Source organism: Puma concolor, chromosome B1 (genome assembly GCF_028749965.1).
Source record: "Puma concolor isolate L17-30 chromosome B1, mPumCon1.1.hap2, whole genome shotgun sequence".
Classification (NCBI taxonomy): domain Eukaryota; kingdom Metazoa; phylum Chordata; class Mammalia; order Carnivora; family Felidae; genus Puma; species Puma concolor.
The window spans coordinates 145542993-145567393 of NC_141670.1; the positions used below are offsets into that span (position 1 = coordinate 145542993).

The 24401-nt window shown below is 39.4% G+C and overlaps 2 protein-coding genes and 1 long non-coding RNA gene across 8 annotated transcripts in view; 2 read left to right on the forward strand and 1 right to left on the reverse strand.

Annotated features, from left to right (window-relative positions):
* The window catches only part of ART3 (ADP-ribosyltransferase 3 (inactive)), a 151168-nt gene extending 140018 nt beyond the window's left edge, over positions 1–11150 (reverse strand). For 3 of the 6 annotated variants that reach the window (XM_086704823.1, XM_086704830.1, XM_086704824.1), the window contains exon 1: positions 10999–11134. The gene's annotated coding sequence lies outside the window, so the exon portion shown is untranslated. Of the gene's footprint in view, positions 1–10998 lie in introns of all 6 variants that reach the window. The other 3 variants (XM_086704826.1, XM_086704831.1, XM_086704829.1) reach the window with 3 other exon arrangements.
* Positions 11151–15145: 3995 nt separating this feature from the next.
* CXCL9 (C-X-C motif chemokine ligand 9) lies at positions 15146–20350 on the forward strand. Its single transcript, XM_025922155.2, has 4 exons — positions 15146–15300; positions 17469–17595; positions 18929–19013; positions 20069–20350. The coding sequence occupies exons 1-4, from the start codon at positions 15150–15152 to the stop codon at positions 20171–20173; spliced, it is 468 nt and encodes a 155-aa protein (XP_025777940.2). The 5' UTR covers positions 15146–15149; the 3' UTR covers positions 20174–20350.
* A 944-nt stretch (positions 20351–21294) lies between these two features.
* Positions 21295–22774, forward strand: LOC147581918 (uncharacterized). Its single transcript, XR_015250400.1, has 2 exons — positions 21295–22011; positions 22249–22774. It is a non-coding gene; the product is annotated as an uncharacterized LOC147581918 (long non-coding RNA).
* Positions 22775–24401: the final 1627 nt, after the last annotated feature.

Genomic DNA, 24401 nt, shown 5'->3' on the forward strand with positions numbered 1-24401 from the left:
ACTGGCAAACTGTTTACTAGACTATGAGAGCCCCGTGGGAAGAGAATTAAGGTTTTAAGCAGGGGCTTACAGGACTTTCAAAAATAAAAATGTTTCAAAACTAAGTTTAATGTTTTAATAGTAGCAACAGCTGTTCAGAGGAGGGGAAAGTCCCCTCCACCCCAAGTTTCATCCTGAAAGATGATTCTTTCAAAATAAAAAATAACTTGTGTTATTTTCACTTGAGATAGAGAAGAGCATGTTGTTTACATATTATGCAACATTTTCCCAGGACACTCAAATCTAATTAAAGCCAGAATAGCATGGCTATCTCATTCTCTAGACTCAGATCCAAGAAATCCCCTTAGTTAACTGTAGAATGGGAAACGGGGAGAAAAGAAAAAGGACAGCTGAAAAAAGTTCAACATCAGTCTGAACCTGCAATGCTATTATTCCCAGAGCAGATGATCTTGGGATGTGTCATTTTTAGGGCTCAGCAACTTCCCTAAAATTATAAGCAAAATATATAAACATACATGTATCCATAGTTTTTTGCCAGACTCTCAGTTCTACAACCTTCAAATGGTTAAAATTCATAAGTCTGTCCTAATTCATCACAGACCTTCAACACACCACATCACTTTGTAGAGCAGTCACTTTAGACCATATGGATACTAATATATGTACTTCATATCTATGTAATCTTACATTCAAATACTGGAAATACTAGGCCAGTGTGGGGATTTAACAAACCTAAGCTCATCTCAGAGATCTGGGTCCTAAAGGAGACATTAATGGTTATTTCCCAAGTATTCCTAAAATTTGCAAGACCATCTGACCTACTGCATTAATCATAGTAATAACACACACACACTTTTTTTTTTTTTTTTTTTTTTTTTTTACCTCTAGAACCACTAAGGCACAAACTTGGCTCTGTTGTTAGAAATTAGAGACCTTTAATTATATGAGGTGAAAGGGAACTAAGCCTAGAATATTCTCAATGCAATCAAGTTCAACTTAATAAATAATTGCTATGCCCCTCCTAACTTCAAGATCCAATGGCGCAAACAAGGACAATGAACACATGATGCCTGGCCATAAAATTATAATAATCTAGCTGAGGAAACAAAAAACATATGTAATTCAAATGTCGCCAACAACAAAAGATAAGCATACCAGTACTCAGATAAGTGGTATTTGTAAATAAAACTGATCAAAAAAGAAATCTAGCATGTTGGAAGTGACAAATGCGTTGGATACAGTTAGTAGAAATAGGTGTTAAATCAGAGAAACATGTAAATATAATGAAAGCTCTGTAGGGATATAAAACGAGGTAAAGTTTTAAAGATAACATTAAAGAATGCTTATATTCTTGCAATCATGAGAATGAAATGAACAAAGGTCAAAGTTATAACTTGACAAAATGGAATGAATAAAGAGTAAAATCAGGACTAAACCATGAATGTGCCACTCACCATGTAGGTAATAGAACTTCTCATCTTGTCAATGATAGTAAACAAATTATACACATAGGGGTGTGTGGGTGGCTCAGTCAGTTAAGCCTCCAACTCTTGGTCTTGGCTCAGATCATGATCTCACAATTTGTGAGACTGAACCCCACATGGGCTCTGCACTGATAGCACAGAGCCTGCCTGGGACTCTCTCTCTCCCTCTGCCCCTCCCCTGCATGCATGCACTCTCTCTAAATTAATTAAATTTAAAAAAAAAGAAAAGAAAAAATTTCACAGAGCAATAAAGTCAACCGTAGTAGGAACAGAATAATATATGATCTAGCCAGCTCCACCTTAAAAGCAGTTCTAGGGAGGAGCTTGGAAAGCTTCTGTGCAAGGAAGAGTTGAGGCACACTGAAATTGTCAAGACTTTATTTGAGCATACATCAATTCAAAATGGGCAGCACCAAACGAAAGGTGGTTAGGAACACTCCACTGACAGGAGCTAGGGGAGAGGTTTTTATAGAAAAGACATTGAAATGAATCAAGGAAATTATCCGATTGGCTATGACTTTAATAGGTGCCTTATTTGGGAAAGCCTACTTGTCTATCTGTGATTGGTTGTTCCTAAGTTTTATTTTCTCAGATTCAAGTGTATTGACTATGGCTTAGATTTTGGTTTGCTTGCGTAGGCTTCCAAGCAACCTCAATCTAACAGCCTCCTTACTTATTTATTTCAACAGTTCATAAAGAAATCTTCAATTACAGTTATAAAGAATTATACTAAGCATACTGCTCATGAATTTAGATCTTGTAGAGCAGTTGTATCTCCTGATGATGGGTTATCAATACAAATAAATGAAATGTGTGTGGACACATGTTGTCTCATCTATTCTTGTCATTGCTCCATGATTACTCACAAGGAATGCTAATGGGAATAGGGCAAATGATTCAACATTATAAATGCTGGAAATAAGTGTAAAGGATTCAGGAAAGGAATAGATGACCTACAGCCGTGGTATAGTCAAGGAAGATTTGACAAAGTAAGCAGAATTTGTAGTTGTCTGCTCAAAGTAATCTAAGTGAAACTTACTAAGGAGCATTCAGAGAAGTTCAGCTTAGCCAGGGGGCAAGAATCATAGAATCAGCATTGTAGACATACACTGTCTATGTACACATACAGACTTCTATAAATAAACATACCTATGGCACAAACGTATTATTTAGTTTGTATAGTATTATTTAGCTATTTAGAGAAAGACCGGATTGAGGAAAAACAAATACTAGAAACATTAAAATCTCAAGTCACAGATTTGAGACTATATTTTAAAAAGCATATTCTGTATTTTTTTGGAATAAGCAAAAACTAAATTGGAATTATACATTTTTAGGGAACAAATGTAACTAATAATATGTCTACACCTGGCTAAATAACTCAAAATAAAAACTTACAATCAGCGCACCTGGGTGGCTCAGTCAGTTAAGTGTCCGACTTCAGCTCAGGTCCTAATCTTAAGGTTCATGAGTTCAAGCCTCACATCGGGCTCTGCAATGACAGTGTGGAGCCTTCATGGGATTCTCTTTTTCTCCCTCTCTCTCTCTGCCCCTCCCTCACCTGTCCATGTGTGCGCTCTGTCTCTCTTTCAAAATAAACTTCAAAAAAAAAACTTACTATCAAACTAAGAACAAAGGATTTTCAACAATGACATACAAGAAACCACAAAACCTAGTAACAAATACCACAAAACCAAAGAAAAAAGTAAAATAGAACATATACACAATGATGGACATAATAACATGAGTTAAGAATGTTAGAGCACAACTTCAGCTGGGAGCACTACCACCATTCCTACCAGAAGCACATTGCATCTTGCAGTAAGTGGCAAGTTTGGTTTGAAAATACACATTCAATTCTATAATCTGAAAAACAGTAGCAACTATTATTTTTGTAATTAAAAATTATTTAAAAAAAGCGTATACAATCTTCATGGCTGACAGAGATTCTAAGAAAAGAAAAAGAAAAAGATTTGGAATAAACTTTGTTGTTAATGCGATATATTAACATTTGTTTGCTATAAACACTAATAGGCACTTTTGGTTTCAAAAGAAGTATATGTTTTATTTTAAATTCAAGTTTGATTTTTCTGGTACCAGAGTACAATGCAAAAGGGGCTTTTAGTTCCCAAAAGCTAGCTTTTGTTGCTATTTCCTGTATTTCACGACTTGCAGGTCCTCTGAATGGTAGAATATGAGCACATTTTCAAAACAACACCATTTAATTCTGAGTTGAGTACCAGTTAGTGGTAAGATTTGAAGGGGATGGTTATTAGGTTGTGAACATACATGTGTAGATAAAGGAAAAATTTTTACTTAAGGTATGAATTAAGTATATATTGCAAAGACAGATGTAATTTCCTCAGTTTGAGAGAAGATACACAAAGGTAATTTTCGGAATTCAACTTTGATTCAGGTTTCACAGATAACTTCCTGAAATTTACTTCAAATAAGTTTTATCCTATCACACAAGAGCAAGCTTTGTGTGTCATTCTACTTCTCTTGACCTATATTTATACAGGTATGTCAAGTCACTGGCTGACCACAATTAAACGGAAACTTCAGTAACCACACACAAGAAATATCTACTTTGCACAAATATTTTGGAAAGTTACCAATGGATAGTTCCAGCAGTCAACAAGCAAAATCAACAACCCCTGATGAGTGAGAGGATCAGATTTCCAGAGTTAGCACAATACTCAATGTCTAGTTTTTAACAAAAAATCACAAAGCATACAGTAAACAAGAAAGTATGGCCCAATCAAAAGAAAGAATTGACAAAAAATCATTCCTGAGGAAGCCCAAACATTCAGTGGACTTACTAGATAAATATATTAAGTCAACTGCATTAAGTATCCTCAAAGAGCTAAAGGAACCCATGTACAAAGAATAAGAGGAAACTGGGAAAATGTGTGAATAAAATGAGAATATCGATAAAGAGACACAAATTATAAAAAGGAACCAAATAGAAATTCTGGAGCAGGTAAGTAAAAAACTGAAATGAAAAATTCACTAGAGGGATTCACCAGCAGCTGTAAGCCAGCTGAAGAAAGAATCAGCAATTTGAAAACAGGACAACTAAAAATACTGAGTCTGAAAAGCAGAAAGGAAAAAAAAAAGTGGAGCCTAAGGGATCTAGAATAGCATCAAATGAACCAGTATACTCATAATGCAAGGCCCAGAAAGAGAATAAAAAGGAACAGAGAGAATATATGCATAAATGACAGAAAACTTCCCAAATCTGATGGACTACATGAATCCACACACCCAAGAATCTAAATGAACTCCAAGAAGGATAAACCCAAAGAGATCCACATGGTAGTCAAATGGTCAAAACACAGAGACTCCTGAAAGCATCAAGAGAGAAGGGACTCCTCACATACAAGGGATCCTCAATAAGACTAACAGCCAATTTCTCACAAATGTTAGAGACCAGAAGGAATAGGATTACATATTTAAGTTGCTGGAAAAAAATCTGTCAACCAAGAATTCTAGATCTGGCAAAGCTACCCTTTAAGAATGAAGGAGAAATGAAGACAATTCAAGATAAACAGAAGCTAAGAGAGTTCATTACCATTGGACTTGCCCTACAAAAAAATGTTAAAAGGAGTCCTTCAGGCTAAAATGAAAGAACACTAGTCAGTAAACTGAAGCAGTATGAAGGAAGAGAAAAATGTATTGTGAGAGAAAGAACATGCAAGCATGAGTGGGGGAGGGGCAGAGAGGGGGAGAGAGAATCTCAAGCAGGCTCCACACTGTCAGCGCAGAGCCCAATGTGGGTAACTACGTAGTGAAGGAGGAGGAAGAGAAAAAGGAGAAGGAAGGATGAAGGCAGAAAAAAGTGGAGGAGGAGGAATAGGAGGAACTACAGCTACCTAGGCTATATTGCTGGAGAGAGAGCCCACAAGGTGAAGTGTTCAGGGGCCATTTAACCCCTGGGCTATACTGCTAGGGAAGGAGGCCACATGGAGGCAGTCCATGATGCTATTTTGGCCAACCCTCCAGATGTCTTCAGACCCAGGCACTACTACTTGATTGCAACTGGAGAAAAATCACTATTTAACAAACTTTGGTGGGAAAATTAGGTATTATTTTGGAGATCAAGAAACTTAAATCCATAATTTGGCTACTGTTGATAATGCTGCTATAAACATTGGGGTGCATGTACCCCTTCTAATCAGTATTTTTGTATCCTTTGGGTAAATATCTAGTAGTGCAATTGCTGGATTATGGGATAATTCTATTTTTAACTTTTTGAGGAACCTCCATACTGTTTTCCACAGTGGCTGCAGCAATTTACATTTTCACCAACAACGTAAGAGGGTTCTCCTTTCTCCACATCCTTGCCAACATCAGTTTCCTGTGTTGTTAATTTTAGCCATTCTGATAGGTGTGAGGTGATATCTCACTGTAGTTCTGGTTTGTATTTCCCTGATAAGTGATGTTGAGTATCTTTTCATGTTATGCTAGCCACCTATATGTCTCCTTTTCAAAAATGTCTATTCATATCTTATTCCCATGTCTTAACTGGATTATTTGTTTTTTGGGTGTTGAGTTTGGTAAGTTCTTTATAGATTTTGGATACTAATCCTTTATCAGATACGTTATTTACAAATATCTTCTCCCATTCCAAAGGCTGCCTTTTAGTTTTATTGACAATAGCCAAATTATGGAAACAGCCCAAATGTCCATCAATTACTGAATGGACAAAGAACTTGTGGCATACACACATACACACACGTGATGAAAGATTATTCAACAATAAAAAAGAATGAAATATTGCCATTTGTAACAACATGGATGAAGCCTGAGTGTATTATGCTAAGTGAAATTAGTCAGAGAAAGACAAAAACCATATTATTTCACTCATATGTGGAATTTAAGAAACAAAACAGATAAACATGGTGGCAGGGGGAAGAGAGGCAAACCATAAAACAGACTCTTAACTATAGAGAAGTGAGGGTTGCTGGAGGGGAAGTGGGCAGAGAGATGGGCTAAATGGATGATAGGTATTAAGGAGGGCACTGGTTGTAATGAGCACTGGGTATTACATGTAAATGATCAATCACTGGGTTCTACTACTGAAACTAATATACTATTTGCTAACTGGAATTTTTTTTAAGTGTATTTATGTATTTTGAGAGAGAGAACACACAAGCATGAGTGGGGGAGGGGCAGAGAGAGAGGGGGAGAGAGAATCTCAAGGAGGCTCCACACTGTCAGTGCAGAGCCCAATGTGGAGCTCAATCCCACAAACCATGACCTGAGCTGAAATCAAGAGTCAGACATTTAACAAGACACCCAGGCACCCCTACTTACTGGAATTTAAATAAAAACGTGACCATTAAAAAAAAAAAGAAACTTACATCTACTCTTTATACAACATCAGACAATAATTTATAGCTTGAAACCATCAACTATTGAATATCTATACACTACAGGGGTACCTGGCTAGCCCAGTGAGTAGAGCATGTGACTCTGGATCTCAGAGTTGTGAATTCAAGCTCCATGCTGGGTGTGAAGCCTACTTAAAAAAGAAAGGGGAAAAAATATATCTGAAGTGAACACAGGTCAGTATTATGTAAAAATGAAAAACTTCTCAACAGTTAATAGCAAAAACTTAAGATAAAAAGAAGGCAATGAGCCTGATAATATTAAATATAGATGGGGAGGGGCGCCTGGGTGGCGCAGTCGGTTAAGTGTCCGACTTCAGCCAGGTCACGATCTCGCGGTCCGTGAGTTCGAGCCCCGCGTCGGGCTCTGGGCTGATGGCTCGGAGCCTGGAGCCTGTTTCCGATTCTGTGTCTCCCTCTCTCTCTGCCCCTCCCCCGTTCATGCTCTGTCTCTCTCTGTCCCAAAAATAAATAAACGTTGAAAAAAAAAAAATTAAAAAAAAAAAATATAGATGGGGATATAGGGTCAATGAAACCCTCTTTCACTGCTGGTGGAAGCATAAGCAGTACCAATTAAGTTGTATATACACACACTCTAAGAACCAGCAATTCCACTCCTAATAATACACTCAACAAACACATATATATATGCGCCAAAAAATATGCACAAGAACATTCATAACTGCAACATTCAGTTTAGCCCAAAATTGGGAAAAAATCAAAATGTCCATTAACTGAATATATACCTTGTGGTAAGTCATACAATAGAATATAACAGGGCAATTAAAGTGAATGAACACTCTTCCATACATGACACGGATGAATCTCACAAACGTTTAGTGATAGGGATGAGACTCTAAATAGGACATACACAGTACCATTTATATAGTTCAAAAATAGGCAAATTCATTGACGGTATAGCTTTAGGGAAGAAGAAAAGTACTGTCACGCCACTGAAATTTGGTGAAAATCCACTGAGCCACAATGCTGATACACTTTTCTATACATATACCTATTTCCCCCTGTCTATTGGTTATATTAATTAGCTGAGGCTGTCACACAAAATACCACAGACTGAGTGGCTTAAGCAACAAATTTATTTTTTCACAATTCTGGAGACTAGAATTCCAAGATCAAGGAGTGAACTCAGTTGGTTTCTTTGTGAGACCTCTCTCCTTGGCTTGTTGACAGGCCTCCTTTCCCTGTGTCCTCACATGGTCTTCTCTGTACATCGCTACATCCTTATGTTCTCATAAGGACATCAGTCATAATGGATTAGGGCCCACCTAATGACCTCATACCTCTTTAAAGTCTCTGTCCCCAAACACAGTCACATTCTGAAGTACTGGTGGTTAGAACTTCAACATATCATATTTTGACTGGACAGAGAATTGCTTAGAACATGTGATACACTTCAATAAAAATTATGCAAGAAATGAAGGCAACAAAAAAGCAGATATTTTAACTAAAAATGGATTAAAGTTTCCTATAAAATATGCAAAGAATTGACATACATTTAGAAAGTCAATATTCTGACTCCACTTGACAAGGGATCTTGAAAAGGTAGCAGATTCAGGTATTAAGCCAACACAAACTAAAAGGTCAACAAGAAACTGAAATAAGCACTGATCTCAGGTGCCAAGTCTCACATATTAAATAAACAAAATAAATACAAATGACAAAAGAATTGGGAAACTGGTACATGTACATATCGATGGGGGCATTACAAAATTAATCTACCCTTTCTGGCATGTAATCTGTTAAAATGTTATAGAAGATATAAAGGTGTTTTAACCCTTGTCTCTATACTTCCCAAAAAGGAAAATATCCCAAGAAAGTAAAATCTTTCAAAAACTATTAAGAGGTATTTTTTGAATTCTGAAATAGAAACAACTCCAGGGATGACAGAATAAACAGGCTACAAATAGAAAAAACATTTTTAAAATATAAACTACGTAGATATAAGGAAATGTTTATGTAAAATAAGATTATTTAAAGATACTGCTTAATGACAAGGGTCAGATGTGGATATAAGTGTAAACAGGGGTCTTTGTGAATCTCCTCACCTCACTCCTTGTTTAAAACTCTTCAAGGTTTGCTCAGCACATAGAGATGTACAAGGCCCTTCATCGTCCGGTGGCTACTGTATTTCTAGCCTCCTTTCTCACCACTCCAATTTTATTATCACTGTACCCTTCATCCTACCAAAGTTCTTGCAGTTTCCAAATTTTGACATCCTTTTTCTCATGCCTCTTGCTCAAAATGCCTCCCCCACTCATCTTCTAGTAACAAATTCCAACCAACTCTCCCTTCCACACCTAATTCAACCAGAGGTGTGACCTTCTCTGTGCTTCCAATAATTGAGCACAGTCCTTTATCATACATACCACTTGCTCTACAGGACTCGCTACACTTTCTCCCCACAAAACTGCGAGCTCTTTGAGGGCAGATTTTCTTTCCTATTTGTGTCCTAAAAGTACAGAATAACAGCTTGATAAATGAAATTAATGAATGATAAAGAGTAAATGAAGAATACGAATTTTTCTTGTAATTTTACCGAAACAATGTGAATGTAAATCACTTTAAATAAATATTGATTTTTAAACAAAAATATTTTCTCACTCTTCAGGATAATTTTTCTTCAATCAGGCGGCAGCTTAATACTTATGGTAACAGGTCGTCAGACTACCACAGAGCAAAAATGTATTAGTGCCAGAATTTAGCCACAGCTGTCCTTTAAAATGATGTCCTAACATTCCCTCTCAGAATAGTTAATAGATTTAATCCAATCCTCCAGCTTTACCTAAAAAATATAAACCAGGAGGCCAGGTATCAAGATCAGTAAAGGTTAAACTTGTTCCCTTCTGTTATCTGAGAAGTGGACAGGACTTGAAACCCCCCCACAACTATTATTTGCCTGCAGTCACCTTACCATACAAGAATATTGTGGAAGGAAGAAATGACTCCCTGCATGGGGGGAGAGGAAAAACGAAAAAATCAGAATGCTAAGTAGGGGCTTCTGAGACTTTCAAGAAATAAACCCTTTTCAAGTCAGCGTCCTTTAAAACTAGCAATACCTGCTGAGAGAAGGGGAAGTCCACCCTGCAAAAATTCAAACAGGCCTGGGGATTTCATTATGAAAAGAAACTTCCCCTTTCACAAGCAAAAAGGAAGATTTATTGTCACTGTGACAGACTCTAAAACTATGTCCATAATTAAACAGACCACACGGATTCCATAATCAAAAAGAGAAAGGCGGAAGTCCGGACACACACACGAAAACAAAACCCTGCCTCTGCAGAATCCTGCCACACACACACACGAAAACAAAATCCTGCAATCCTGCTCTTGAAGGTTACCCGAGCATTTGGTTCCTTGGGGGTCGGGGATTTTTCGGGGGCAAAACAGGTTAAAACCACGTCCAAAGGGAAAGTGGAATTATCTGTTGATTTCAACTGCGCTGATAATCCTTGGCTCTTTTCCCAGGACTGTGAGAACTGCCTGCAATATCCTCTTGTTGAGTTTCTGTTTCTCCTAAAAGCCCTCTCTAGCCATAAACAGCGCTTCGCTGGGATTTTCCCTGTCCTTCTGCTCAGGCAGGAAAGTGGGGTTTTTTTTCTCAGAGCTTTCAAGGCAATTTCGGAAAGGCGACAGCACAGGCCTGGGCTGAGGGCGACAGCGTCAGCCTTCATTTCCACGTGCCACCCCTACCCCTAGGTGCTTGGTGGGGTACAGTCCCACCCCTCAGCGGGGCCTCCACACGAGCCCTCCCATCCGGCTTGTTAGCGGCGTAAATTAGCCCCTTCTGTGTAATATAAACAAGGCTGGCCTTCCGCGGCTCCTGACCCTAGGACCTCCTTTCTCTTGTCCAAAACGCCTTGTCCCTGTCGCTACAAACCATGGTCGGAGGACCCTCCCAAGCCTCACCTGGCCGCCTCAGCCCCGATAACCAAGCCCTTTGGAGGCCATTGATCCCTCCAGCGTCAATCCAAGCCTCGTGTGCAAACTGCAAAACAGGCCCCGCTCCTGGCGTCCCCCAAGGAAACGTGGCCTCCGGGGTCGGGGGGCTGTGGGCCGGATACGGGGCAGAGAGGAGAACTCCCAAGGAGCTCAGCCACTACCTTTCTCTCGATGCGTTCCTCCAGCCGCCTCAGCACGGGCACCACAGGCGGGAGCGAGCTGCGCCTGTAGCCTCTCCACTGAAAGTTCTGGAAGCGGGCTGGCTGGGCATGCGCAGTGCTCGCACCTCAGCCTCTAGGGAGGTCACCTGGTCTGGCCTCCCGCCTCCCCCCTCTCAACTCCCGCGAAACAAGACAGTGCCACGCACGCACGCACGCACGCGCAGCGTCGAGACAGGCCGGGAGCCTTCGTTCACTCTTGTATTCCCTAGGTCCTGCGCGCCAGGCACGGTGGTGGGACGGGAATGCTCGAAAGCCTTCCTCGTTCCTGTGGCGGAAGGAGATTGGACTATAGGATTTCTGGTGAAGGTGACATTGCCTTCGATGTCAGCACTCGGTGGTGTGAGATTATCTGTAAGAACCCTGAGCAAATCTGGGGGTCAGTGAAATCTTCCCAGAGTTCATGCCATCCTGGATATCCAAGGTGAGTAAGGTTACTACTACTAGGCTAGCGAGGCAGCGCAGGCGCAGCATTCCAGGCAGAGAGGCCAAGAGCAAAAACAGCGCGATGGGTAAGAGGCATGGTCCCTTTGAAGAACGGAGGGAAGAAAGGGTGTGGGAGCAGAGTCCTGCAGGCAGAGTCTGGAAAGGTGGGCAAGGGCCGACCATGCTGGATCTTATTGTTTATCCTAAGAAATTTTTGTCTCCTTTTTCTTTGCTAGAAAGAATGATCTATAGCTTTGTGGTACTTTGCGGTTAACAATGAATTGTTGCCATTAACTTTAACAACCTGTGAGGTCAGTAATAGTTTTATCAGCAGAGGGAACAGAGGCTTGCAGAAGTTAAGTATTTTGCAGTCATTAAGTAGCAAAGCTGGGACTTAAACCCAGCTCTACGTTATGCACGGTCAGTCATTACCAGAATTAAGCATTACCGAGTGAATAAGCTGTATCAAAGGTCACCACAAGTTTTCTTTGAAAAGAGTTCTGCATTAAAAGTCATCAAAAAATCGGTCAAAAAATGCACACCATGTTACAGAAAATCCTAATATATGTTCCCCATTATTCTACAGCATGCATTCGCATTGGGGATGGGATGGGGAAGGAGATTACCCTCAAGGGAACAAAAATTGGTCCTTGGGGGAACTGAAAAAATTTTAGATGTTACACATATTTAGTGGCCCAGCCAAGTTTAATCCTACCCAACAAAATCTTATTTTTTAAGGGTTCGTTTTAATTTAATCTCAGGTGAGGCAATAACAAAAAAAAAAGTTAAATGTTGTGAGCCCAAATATCCATCGATTGATGAATGGATGAAGACAATGAGGTATAGATAGACAACGCAATATTATTTGGCCATTAAAAAAAATGAAATCTTGCCATTTGCAACAACACGGATGGAGCCAGAGAGTATTATGCTAAGTGAAATAAGTCAGAGAAAATACCATATGATTTCACTCATGTGGAATTTAAACAACAAAACAAATGAGCAAAGGGGAAAAAAACAGAGAGGCAAATCAAGAAATAGACTCTTAACTATGGAGACCAAACTGATGGTTACCAGAAGGAAGGTGAGTGAGGGATGGGTTGAATAGGTGATGGGGATTAAGGAGTGCACTTGTGATGAGCACCAGGTGTTGTATGGAATTGTTGACACTATGTTGTACACCTGAAACTAATATTACACTATATGTTACTGGGCTTTAAATTAAAACTTTAGGGGCACCTGGGTGGCTCAGTCGGTTAAGTGTCCGACTTCAGCTCAGGTCATTATTTCACAGTTGGTGAGTTCAAGCCCCACATCGGGCTCTGTGCAAACAGCTCAGAGCCTGGAGCTTGCTTTGGTTTCTCTGTCTAGCTCTCTCTCTGCCCCTCTCCTGCTTGTGTTCTCTCTCAAAAATAAATAAACATTAAAAAAATAAAACTTAAAAAAAAAAAAGAACTGTTTTTTTTGCAGTAATGGAACCTCCAAATTTTAGTGGATCAACCAAAATACAGATCACATTTCCTAACTTCCTGTGCAGCTAGGTGTGACCACATGAATAAGTTCTGGCCCGTGGAAAGTGATGAGTAAAACTTCCAGATAGGTCTGAAAATGAGAAACATGCCCTTTTTCTGCCATACCACCATCCTGTCCCTGGAAAGTAGACATCATGGCAAGCCCCTTTGAGCCATATACCTAGACATGAACACATACCTAGACATATACTGGGGACATGAACCTAGAGATGATAATAAAGCAAATGATAGAAGGAGCCTGAGTTGGGGCACCTGGGTGGCTCAGTCGGTTAAGCGTCCAACTTTGGCTCAGGTCATGAGCTCGCAGTTTGTGAGTTCAAGCCCCGCATGGGGCTCTGTGCTGACAGCTCAGAACCTGAAGCCTGCTTTGGATTCTGTGTCTCCCTCTCTCTGCTCCTCCCCTGCTCATGCTTACTCATTCTCTCTCTCTCTCTCTCTCTCTCTCTCTCTCTCACTCTCAGAAATAAGTCTCTCTCAGAGAGACTTAATGCAGCAGAACCACCATACAAGCCCTAGTCCACCTGCCTCTGTCAGGGAGAAATACACTTCTGTATTAGTCACTATTAATTTGGGTCTCCATTATATGCAATTAATCCCTTGTTCCTTTTTTAATTTAGTATTATGGTTAAAAAAACATAACATCAAATCTACCATTTTAATCATTTCTAAGTGTACAGTTCAGTAGTCTTTAGCTGTATTCACATTGTTGTACAACTGATCTCTAGAAGTTTTTAATCTTATAACCCCGAAACTCTTCACCCACTAAAGACTAATTTCACCTCACCCTTTCCCCCAGCCCTTTGCAGCCACCTTCCCACTCTCTGTTTCTAAGATTTGACTTTAGATATTTCATATGAATATTGTCCTTTTGTGACTGGCTTATTTCACTTAGCATAATATCAAGGATCATCCATGTTGTAGCATGTGACAAGATTTCCTTTTTTAAGACAACATAATTATGTATATATACTACATTTTCTTGATCCATTCAACTGTAAACGGACATTTGGGTTGCTTTGCCTCTTGGGTATTGTAAATAATGCTAAGATGAACATGGGTGTGCAAATATCTCTTTGAGAGCCTGCTATGGATTCTTTTGGACATATTCCCAGAAGTGGGATTGCTGGATCAAATGGTAATTCCATTTTCCATTTTTTAAGAAACCTCCATATTTTTTTCCGTAATGGCTACACCATTTTATATTCCTACCAACCGTGTACAGGAGTTCCAACTTCTCTACATCCTTTCCAACACTTGTTATTTTCTGGTTTTTGATAGTGGCATCCTGATGAGTTTGAGGTGATATTTCACTGTGGTTTTGATTTGCATTTCCCTAACAATTAGTGATGTTGAGCATCTTTTTATGTGCTTGGGCCTTTTGTATATTTTCTTTACAGCAATGTCTATTCAAGTCTTTGCCCACTTTTTAAACCAGTTATTGGAGTTTTGTTGTTGTTGTTGTGTTACAGAAGTTCCTTATATATTTGGATCTTAACTCCTTATCAGATAATGTGATTTGAATTCATTCCATTGGTTCCTTTTTTACTCTATTGTTTCCTTTGATTGTAAAAGTTTCTAAGTTTGATGTAGTCCCATTTATCTTTTTTCAACTGGTCCCTATACTAACTAGTCTAACCATTTTAAAAAATAATAAACTGTAGCAGGAGTGATACAAAAAAAAAAAAAAATGAGTTTGCCACAGTAGAAAATGACCTGGTCCCTAAGGATATTAAGATGCTGACTGTGGGTAGACAATACAGAAAAAATAAATGTAGCCATACAGAAGGATATTATAAATAGTAAGAAAATTTGGAAAGTGTATTATTTATCTGGACTTTAGTATTTTCTGTCTGGAAAGCACATCTCCAACCCTTGTTGTGTAATATTCATTATGTAACCTATTCTTCACCCAGGTGAGTAGCTGTGATTTTGCTAAAGGCTGCTGGTGATGCTGGTTTCATATCTTTATAATAAACTACCCATTTATGTGAAATGGAAGTAAAACATGCAGAAATTCCCTTGGATATGAGAGTAGGGTTTCCCCCAGCACAATTAAGTTTGTGGTCAGTTTAGCTACATCAGCTAAAAATACCAGCCAATCAGAGTTTAGGAGAGAATTGGATTTCCCAAATAAATATGATTCCCAGGAGCGTGTTCTCTATAGAAATTCTCAGGCTTGAAATCCAATACAGAAGTGATTCAATAGAACTCCATTCTATCACTATGAAGAAAAGTGGTATTCCTCTTTTGTTGAGTATCATCTTCCTGACTCTGCTTGGCGGTCAAGGTAAGGGGTTCTGAGTTATATTAGGTTAGTAAAGTTAGAGATATAAATTGCTATTGAAGTCTCTTGATTTGCCCAATAAAGTTGATTACATGCATCAGATAGTGATATAAGTCATTCATGAAAGGTTCTCAGTGATGTAGTTGATTGTCCAAAGTTGATTTTTTTTTTCCTGAGAGAGAGAGGGAGAGAGGAGGGGGTGCAGGTGAGCAAGAGGCAGAGAGAGAGCGCAAGAATCCCATGAAGGGCAGAGAGAGGGAGAAGGAGAGAAGCAGGGCTCACACGAAGTTGGGCTCACCCAGAGCGGGGCTCGAACTCATAAACCGTGAGATCATGACCTGAGTCAGAGACAGATGCTTAACCTACTGAGCCACCCAGGCATCCCTACAAAGTTGATTTCTAAGACCTGCTAAGTCAAACATTGATCTTCTCAGTCTGGATGTGTGAATTCCTGACATGTAGTAACTGTTCAATACATGCCTGTTGAACGGGGTGATAATGAGGTCAAAAGGTTTGTCCCCTAAATCATTTTTTATAGCCCTTGATACTGTTTCTTGATAAGTATGTCTGTGGTTAAGCAATTAAGGGTCCAAGAATCAGGTCTCTAATCTGTTTACTAACTACCATTGGGCAAATTAATGAACTTTTCTAGGCTTGAATTTCCTCAGTTGTAAAATGGAGATTTATAGTCATGCTTTTACTACTTACCACTCGATGTGTGGCATATAGTAAGCACTGAGTAAATATATGTTGAATGAATGAAAGAATTAAGGAATGAAGATAGTGTATATAAAAGGGTTTTTAAAGGTTTAAAGCACTATCAAAAGCAAGGCAGTGGGGAGGATGAGGATGATGGTTGTAATTGGTTATTATAAGTATAGCTTTCTGTCTAAAACCAGCTCCATTCCCCTAATGTCAGTAATAAATGGCTTTGGGAGTTGCTTAAGAAATTGTGGTCCATATAGCACACATGAATCATGTGTGTGTCTGACCTGTGATAGGCATTTGTTAAATATTGCAAAAATCTCCAGGGGCGCCTGGGTGGCTCAGTTGGTTAAGTGTCCAACTTCAGTTCAGGTCATGATCTCACAGTTCATGAGTCCAAGCCCCACATCAGGCTCTGTACTGATAGCTCAAAGCCTGGAGCCTGCTTCAGATTCTGTGTCTCCCTTTCTCTCTCTGCCCATGCCCCGCTTATGTTCTGTCTCTCTGTCTCTCTCAAATACAAACATTAAAAAAATTTTTTTAATTTCCTTTCTTAAGGTTGTAAGATATGGTAGTTAAAAGCAATGCATTTGGACTCAAAAAAACCTAAACTGAAATCCTGCTCCTGCTCCTGCCCCCAAAAGCTAAATTACTGTGTTCTTTACATAACTTTTTTGAACCTTAGCTTCTTTATCTATAAAATGAGGATAATACCTCCTTCAGAGTTTGTGGAAATGATTAACAGTGTGGGTTCACAGCTTGGGAGCCTTTCTGGTGTGATCTAAAACGGGCCTCCTTAATCAGAGGGCAGGGAGAGATCAAAAAAGAGGCAGGCCACTCCAAGTTGGTAGGTTACAGTTGTAATAATATCAAAGGGAACTTACATAGGAGGCTTGTCTTGGGTGCCCACCAACCCCTAAAAACTTATAAAGAGGCCCTAACTTGGCTTAGTCATGTATGCAATGCAGGTATTTTCAACATCACATCACTATCTCAAGGCTGTGTCCTTGGCTTGGAGAAGCCTCTGGGAGCCAGAAAAGCAAGAGGAACCCACATTCCAAGGACAGGGGAGGGGAAGAGGAGTCTCCTGGGGCCCAGGTCCAGCTCATAGGTCAATTAGCAGTAACCTTTTTTTTTTTTTTAATCACTTTCCCCAACAGACAGACACTAATGTGACAGTAATAATCATGACTAAGTCAAATGTATCATTTTGATGGATCACCTAAATTGAGACTTTGCCTTGGGGTGCCTGGGTATCTCAGTCTGTTGAGCATCTGACTCCTGGTTTCAGCTCAGGTCATGATCCTAAGGTCATGGGATGGAGCCCTGCATCAGGCTCCACTTGAGCGTACAACCTGCTTAAGATTCTCTCCCTCTGTCCCTCACTCTAGCACATGCTCTAAATAAACAAATAAATAAATAGAGACATTGCCTTAAATCAATGTGCTCTACCTTCTTTCCCTTAGGAACCCTAATAATGAGGAATAGACGCTGTTTCTGCATCAACACCAGCCAAGGGACAATCCACCTAAAATCCTTAAAGGACCTTAAACAATTTGCCCCAAGCCCTTCTTGTGAGAAAACTGAAATCATGTAAGTAACAACTCATCCAAAACACATGTACCATATTGGCAGGAACGTTAAATTTAGTGTGAATATTAGCCTCAGAACACTTGTTCAAATTCAGATGGTTTCCCCTCCATAAATCTGAGCTACTTCTTTTTTTAGTTCTAAATAATAAGGAACTTCTGGTAGAGATTAGAACCAAGGATAATATATTATCAAGCATGTAGAAAATATTTAATGCAGATAACCCAAAAGAAGAAAATAAAAATCATTTATAATTCTACCACCGGTGATAAATGCTAGTCACTCCTTGCCCTTGTCTTCCAAATTTCCCTTTTTTGCATTTGTGTGCATATATAGATGCCACATATATATACATATACATACACAAAGATAAAATCATACAGTACGTACTCTTATGGACTGCCTTTTTATTAACACTATATCATGAACATTTCCTCATGTTGGTAAATCTTCTATAATACCATTTTTTCTGATAATGTCATTGTTAATGGCCAAATTATATTCCATCCTATGGATGTACCATAATTTATATGAGCAATGCTTAAATGTAGATTATTTCCAATATTTTGCTATTGAAATCAAACTGTTACTGTGGCAGTATTGTGTCTTTAGTTCTTTCCTATTAATAATAACTTTCCATGGGGTGTTATATGGAAGTGTTGAATCACTATATTGCACACCTGAAACTAATAGTACACTGTTAATTAGAATTTAAATAAAAACTCAATAACATTTCTATAGATTAGAATCACTAGTTTCAGTCTTTTGAAACCTAAATCAAGGCTGATCTATAGAACAGGTATTCGTACCCTCAGATTATACAGAGAAATTAAAGAAAAAAATTTTTAATTGTTCCTGGAGAGTCTGCTGTCATTTAAAAAATTCAACCAGTCTGTTAATCGTGTTTCAGAAAAATATTTTACGTTTTAGGGAGTTTCATTAGAAAATTTAGCATAACTCATGTTGATTTTCACAGTTTCTACAAAAAAAAAAAAGTAGCTATATTGACAGCTTTTCTATTTTGCTTCTTCACTTAAACATAAATAACTATTTCCAACAGAGCAGCACTAATATTGTCATTGCATATAAGTTTAAGTTTCTCTTATTGCATATATCAGTTGGATTTTTTTAATTTAGGGCTGTGTGCTATCCTAGAAATTTGCCCAAGTCCCCTCACTCACTAAGAAAACGAAAAGGCAGGAAGGAAGACTGGAAGTCTCAGATGTTTATTGTGATAACACAAATACATTCTAATTGGGGGACTTCATTCTGAGAGTAAGATGAGGAATTTAAATTATTGAAGGTAAAATAAATCTTGTTGCTATTTCCTTGGCAGTGTGACAATGAAGAATGGGGATCAAACGTGTCTAAACCCAGATTCAGCAGATGTGAAAGAATTGATTAAAGAGTGGGAGAAACAGGTTAGTGACTAGGAGGAACAAAGTTTTCTTTCTTTTAGAAATTAACTTTTGAAGACAAAGAATTTATGTGGTTCCTTTAAGGGTATGTTTTTCATTTATGTTATTGCGCTTCTATCTTGTTCCTAGAATAATGTCATCACTGTGAGGTATAATTGTATTTTTGCATGTAGTATCACTTGTCTGTCTCCTCCACTAGAAGTACATGTGTATTGAATTGAAAGGTAGACACTGAGGATGGAAAGGTAATAAAGTATAAGCCCTCCCTGATGTAGCAAATGCACTAACAGTTATAGCACAATGTGAGAAATATGAAATAAAGATATGTACAAGAGTCTTGAAGATTATAGAAGGGGTAATTAATTTTGCCAGAAGGAGGGGCAGGGAGAAAGTGTTAAGGAAGACTTTTCATATGACTGGGGTCTTGAAGAATAAGTAGTTCACCAAGAGAGTAAGGACAGCATGAAAAAGAAGCATAGACCATGAGAGAGCTTGCTGTATTCGGGGAGCCTCAAGTAATGTGGCTGGAGTTGTATGAAGGGAGTGAAAAGTAGAAAAGTAGACCAGGACAAAGTGGGAAGAATCCTGTGTAATGTGCTCAGGAGTTAAATTTGAAGAGGGCCACAGAATATGTAGCTGGGAACTTGGCTTCAGGAGTCTGACAGTCTGGTGGTTCTGCCACATACTAGCTATGCAACTTTGGGCAAGCCACCCTCTCCAGGCCTCCCTCTCCTCCTCTGTAAAAAGTGGATGATAATAGTACCAGCCTCGGAAGGTTGTAGTTTGGACAGGTGGGTTGTAAGCAGAATTAGAGTAAAGGCAGTAATAGGCCAAGAGAATAGACAAAAGAAGATCAGTTACAAGGCTGTGGCCTCCTGCTCAAAGTCAGTGATGTAAAGAGAAGCAAAAGGAGCCCCTCTGAGAGTGAAGCAACTTTAAACCAGGTTTGAAGACTTAAAAACAAAACAAAACTACAGTCTGGAAAGTCCAAACATAATATAAAGAAGGAAAAATGGTAAGATAAAGAAACATTACCCTTGTTTTCCTTCTCCTTACAGGTGAGCCAAAAGAAAAAGCAAAAAAAAGGGAAAAAAAATCAAAAAAGCAGGAAAATTTTTAAAGTTAAAAAATCTCAGCATCCTCATCAAAAGAAGACCAGATGAGCAACCACTTTACCAACCTTATACCCAAAAGGTTCTTCTTAATTATGATGAAATAATTCCAAAAGGAGATGACATCTTAATCCATAAGCTTTTTATTTGGAAATTTTCAAGCATTATTATGAAATTGTAATTAAAGCTAGAAAGTTGCTTTTGAAATCTAAACATTAAGAATTGTTACAGGCTATAGTTTGACTTTGTTCTTCCACCTCCAGCCAACTGAATTTCGTCATGCTTAAGACCACGGTCTTAACACCCACATCTGGACAAATGTGCACACAATCACATCCTGTACACAGTCGCATCCCACACACAACAGCTGCTTAGAAGATCAGCCCTGCACTTCCCAGGCCACAAATTCCAGCCTCTAGAGAATATTCTGAGGCACATGTCGGCAAGCCCCAGCCCGTCAGCATGCTAATAAGCCTAGCAGTTTGGAATCGAGCCGGACCTCACCAAGCTGCCGTGGCCATCTGCGTCTGTATTTGAATCTGCCCACAGGCCTCACAGTGTATCTGACAGACCCATGCTGGTTGTTTCTGGGGGCCACTGCTGAAGAACACTAGCACTTGGCTTTCAGAATCTTCTGTCCAGCTTTTGAGGACATTAGTCTCCATCATGCCTGCCCACGCTGACCTTATTGTTCACCTTTGCTCAGTCAAGCCTGGTCCTCACCATTCTACCACAATTTAGTGCCTATCTCTGCTATAACGTCATGCTCTCATTCACCTGGGTCTACTCCTTTTCACTCTTATGCTAGCACTCCTTAGGAATGTCTTCTTCTCCCCACTCATCTTCATTTGACCCAGTCTTTGGTTCAGTTTAATCCTGCCTCTTAACTAAAATCTTCTGGACACTTGGATTATTTTAAAACTCCAAGTTCACTTGTTGGGGCGCCTGGGTGGCGCAGTCGGTTAAGCGTCCGACTTCAGCCAGGTCACGATCTCGCGGTCCGTGAGTTCGAGCCCCGCGTCAGGCTCTGGGCTTATGGCTCAGAGCCTGGAGCCTGTTTCCGATTCTGTGTCTCCCTCTCTCTCTGCCCCTCGCCCGTTCATGCTCTGTCTCTCTCTGTCCCAAAATAAATAAACGTTGAAAAAAAAAAAATTAAAAAAAAAAAATAAAACTCCAAGTTCACTTGTGTTCAATACCACATAGGTGAACACTCAATTGTTTTCTGATTATTTTTTGCATGTTTATTTCTCAAACCAGATTGTCAGTCCCTTGAGGGCAGGGACCACAGTTCATTTCCTTGATTCTGTCACCATGCCTAGTATACTATGAACTAGGTTTTGAATAATTTTTTAATTACAAATTTTACAAGTAGGAGGGCAACCAGACTGCCTCCTCAGGGCAGGATCTGGCTATATTGGCTACTCCATAATGTCTAACCCCTGGTAACCTCTTCTACTCATTATCTTTATGCCATTGTCACTGCAGGAATAGGAACTGATGCAACATTCTTGTTTTATGACAGGATGTTAACTTCACCTCTCGAACAAACAAAAATGCTTAAAACACCGGATATTCTGAACTATTTTCATAAAATAATACAGGATGCTGAGTATCACAGAATCTTACAATAGGAAGGAGCTTTCCTGTCCAACTTTTACCCACCTCATACAAAAATTCCTTTAATACTATTCCCGGGACAAGCCTCAGTTCTCTATGTCTGACAAGAAAACCACCAAGTTCCTTTTGAAAACTCATTTTAGATAAATATAAATTTGATTCTCAGTTTAACCTATTTCAGAGTTTGTAAAGTATTGTGATTATCAATTGCCATGCCAGCTCTCATGAAAAAGGGGGAAGGGTATTAAAAAACCAAGAGTTGGGGCACCTGGGTGGCACAGTCGGTTAAGCCTCCGACTTCAGCCAGGTCACGATCTCGCGGTCCGTGAGTTCAAGCCCCGCGTCAGGCTCTGGGCTGATGGCTCGGAGCCTGGAGCCTGTTTCCGATGCTGTGTCTCCCTCTCTCTCTCTGCCCCTCCCCCGTTCATGCTCTGTTTCTCTCTGTCCCACAAATAAATAAAAAACGTTGAAAAAAAATTTATAAAAAAACCAAGAGCTGGAGAGAGTAGCAAATCCTGTTAGTGGTGGCATGGCTGGTGCCCAGTTAGCCTCAAAAGGGCTTGGAAACCCTCTTGAAGAGGAGGTTCAGTGAATTATGTAGGAAAGGACATCTTTGGCCAGAATTTAAACTTACACCTACTTTGCCAGATTTTGTCACTTCTTACACTGCAGGTGATTTTTAGTGTTGCCCAGCGATGATCCCACCCAAACAGCATCATATCTAATTGTGAAACTCTTTAGCTCCTTCCATGAAACCCCTGAAAACTCTAAACATTTCATAGTTTGAGAGTCTGTGACCCAGTTCCCACAGGTAAAGTGGACAGTGTGTAACAACCAGAGACAACATGTTTTGACTAAGTACCTATGACATATATGTACGTGATAAGCATTCATCATTTATATATATATGTATACTCTCTAAGCAAATAATTATTAAGTTCAAAGCAGTTCTGGCATATATACCTTGTACTTTGAAATATTTTCTTTCTTTAAAGGCAAGGGCATCAATAAATAGACCATTGATCAGAAAACAAATACTGATTGGGGCACCTGGGTGTCTCAGTTAAGCGTTTGACTCTTGGTTTTGGCTCAGGTTATGATCTCACAGTTCATAGGACAGCATGACAGCACAGAACCTGCTTCAGATTCTCTCTCTTCCTCTCTCTCTGCCCCTCCCCTGCTTTTGCGCATGCTCGCTCTCTCTCAAAATACTGATTTTTTTAATATCTTGGACATGCACCTCAATCATTGCATGTTTAACAGTAATTATTAGATGTCCTTTTTCATTTGTTTCCATGTCAGGCTATAGTTGAGATAAAGACATGGAAACCCTTTATAGAGCTCTTTGGAGACAGAAGAAAAACTTCTATGGAAAATATGGCAACAATGCCTTATAACAACATTGACTTTGAAGAGTTATGTAGAATGCAATTTATTTCCTAGTCCTGAAAGTTAATGCTATTCTAATGAGATATAAACCAGGAAACCAAAACTGTCCTAACCCTTTTTCATATCCTGAAAGTATATATATTGAAATATTATAAAGCCTCAAGTAGTTATGATGGAGCTCTAAACATAACTTCTTTAAAGGGCCCAGGAAACTTAGGCTGGAGGTATTATGCAGTGTGGACTAAGAAGGTTGAGAATGGACAACGGATATCAGCCTTGTACATTTGAAGTACACTTGAGAGGCCAGAAAGGTATGATGTTTGGGCAGGTAGCAGCTGCTGATGGTGGACATGACTACTCACAAGGGCCTTAACCTAAGAAACTACAGGATGCTGTGAAAAGAGCTAAGATTCTGGATTCTGAGATATCTTGGTTAAGATCAGAAGCCTACCACTTATTAGCTATGTGACCTCAGTTCAAATATACTGTTTAATCTCCCTATACACCAGTTTCCTTATTCAGGATTGTTGTGAGGAACTGGCCCAGCATATACCTGATGCATAGAAAGTACTCAATGTCAGTCCCAGCCTTCCCTGACCTCTTAGCTCTGCTGCACTTTCCTTGCAACAGAGGGTTCCACATCTCATACATGGAAAGATGTTCCCAGGACTAAAAAAATGTGTTGGAAAAATGAGACCAAAAGCTCATTTGACAAGTTTTGTGTATCTACGTTTTTTATACTCATATTCCAGACCATCATTGTCCATTTCCTAGATGACAATAGCCTCCCTATTTTACCTCCTGTCTCTCTTGGTCAACTTTTCTCTTGCTTCCTTACCGTTCTGACAGCTAGAATGATCCTTGCAAAGCATAACTCATAGAATACCACCACTTTGCTCAAAATCCTGTAATTTAGAATTAAGTCAAACATACCAGGGCCTACAAAACCCCATATGAGTTTAGGCTTCGTGTGCCTTTCTGACCATGCTCCCTCCATCCTTCCCCTTCGAATACTAGCTTCAGCCTCACCTTTTTGTCTCTCAAGTACACTGAGTTCATTTCCTTCTCCAGGCCTTTGTGTATGCTATTCTCTGTTGTGCTGGGCTGTGCTATATCAACTTGGTTAATCTGGGAACTCTGTTTTCCAGAATCCTCTTCCCTGTGTAGTTCTAGGTTAGAGTTTACCAAAGAGGCGTGAGATTTGGAAGGCAGAAGTGAGGGAATGACCATTACTCTTGAATAGATATAATGACAGACACAGTGGTATCCAGGG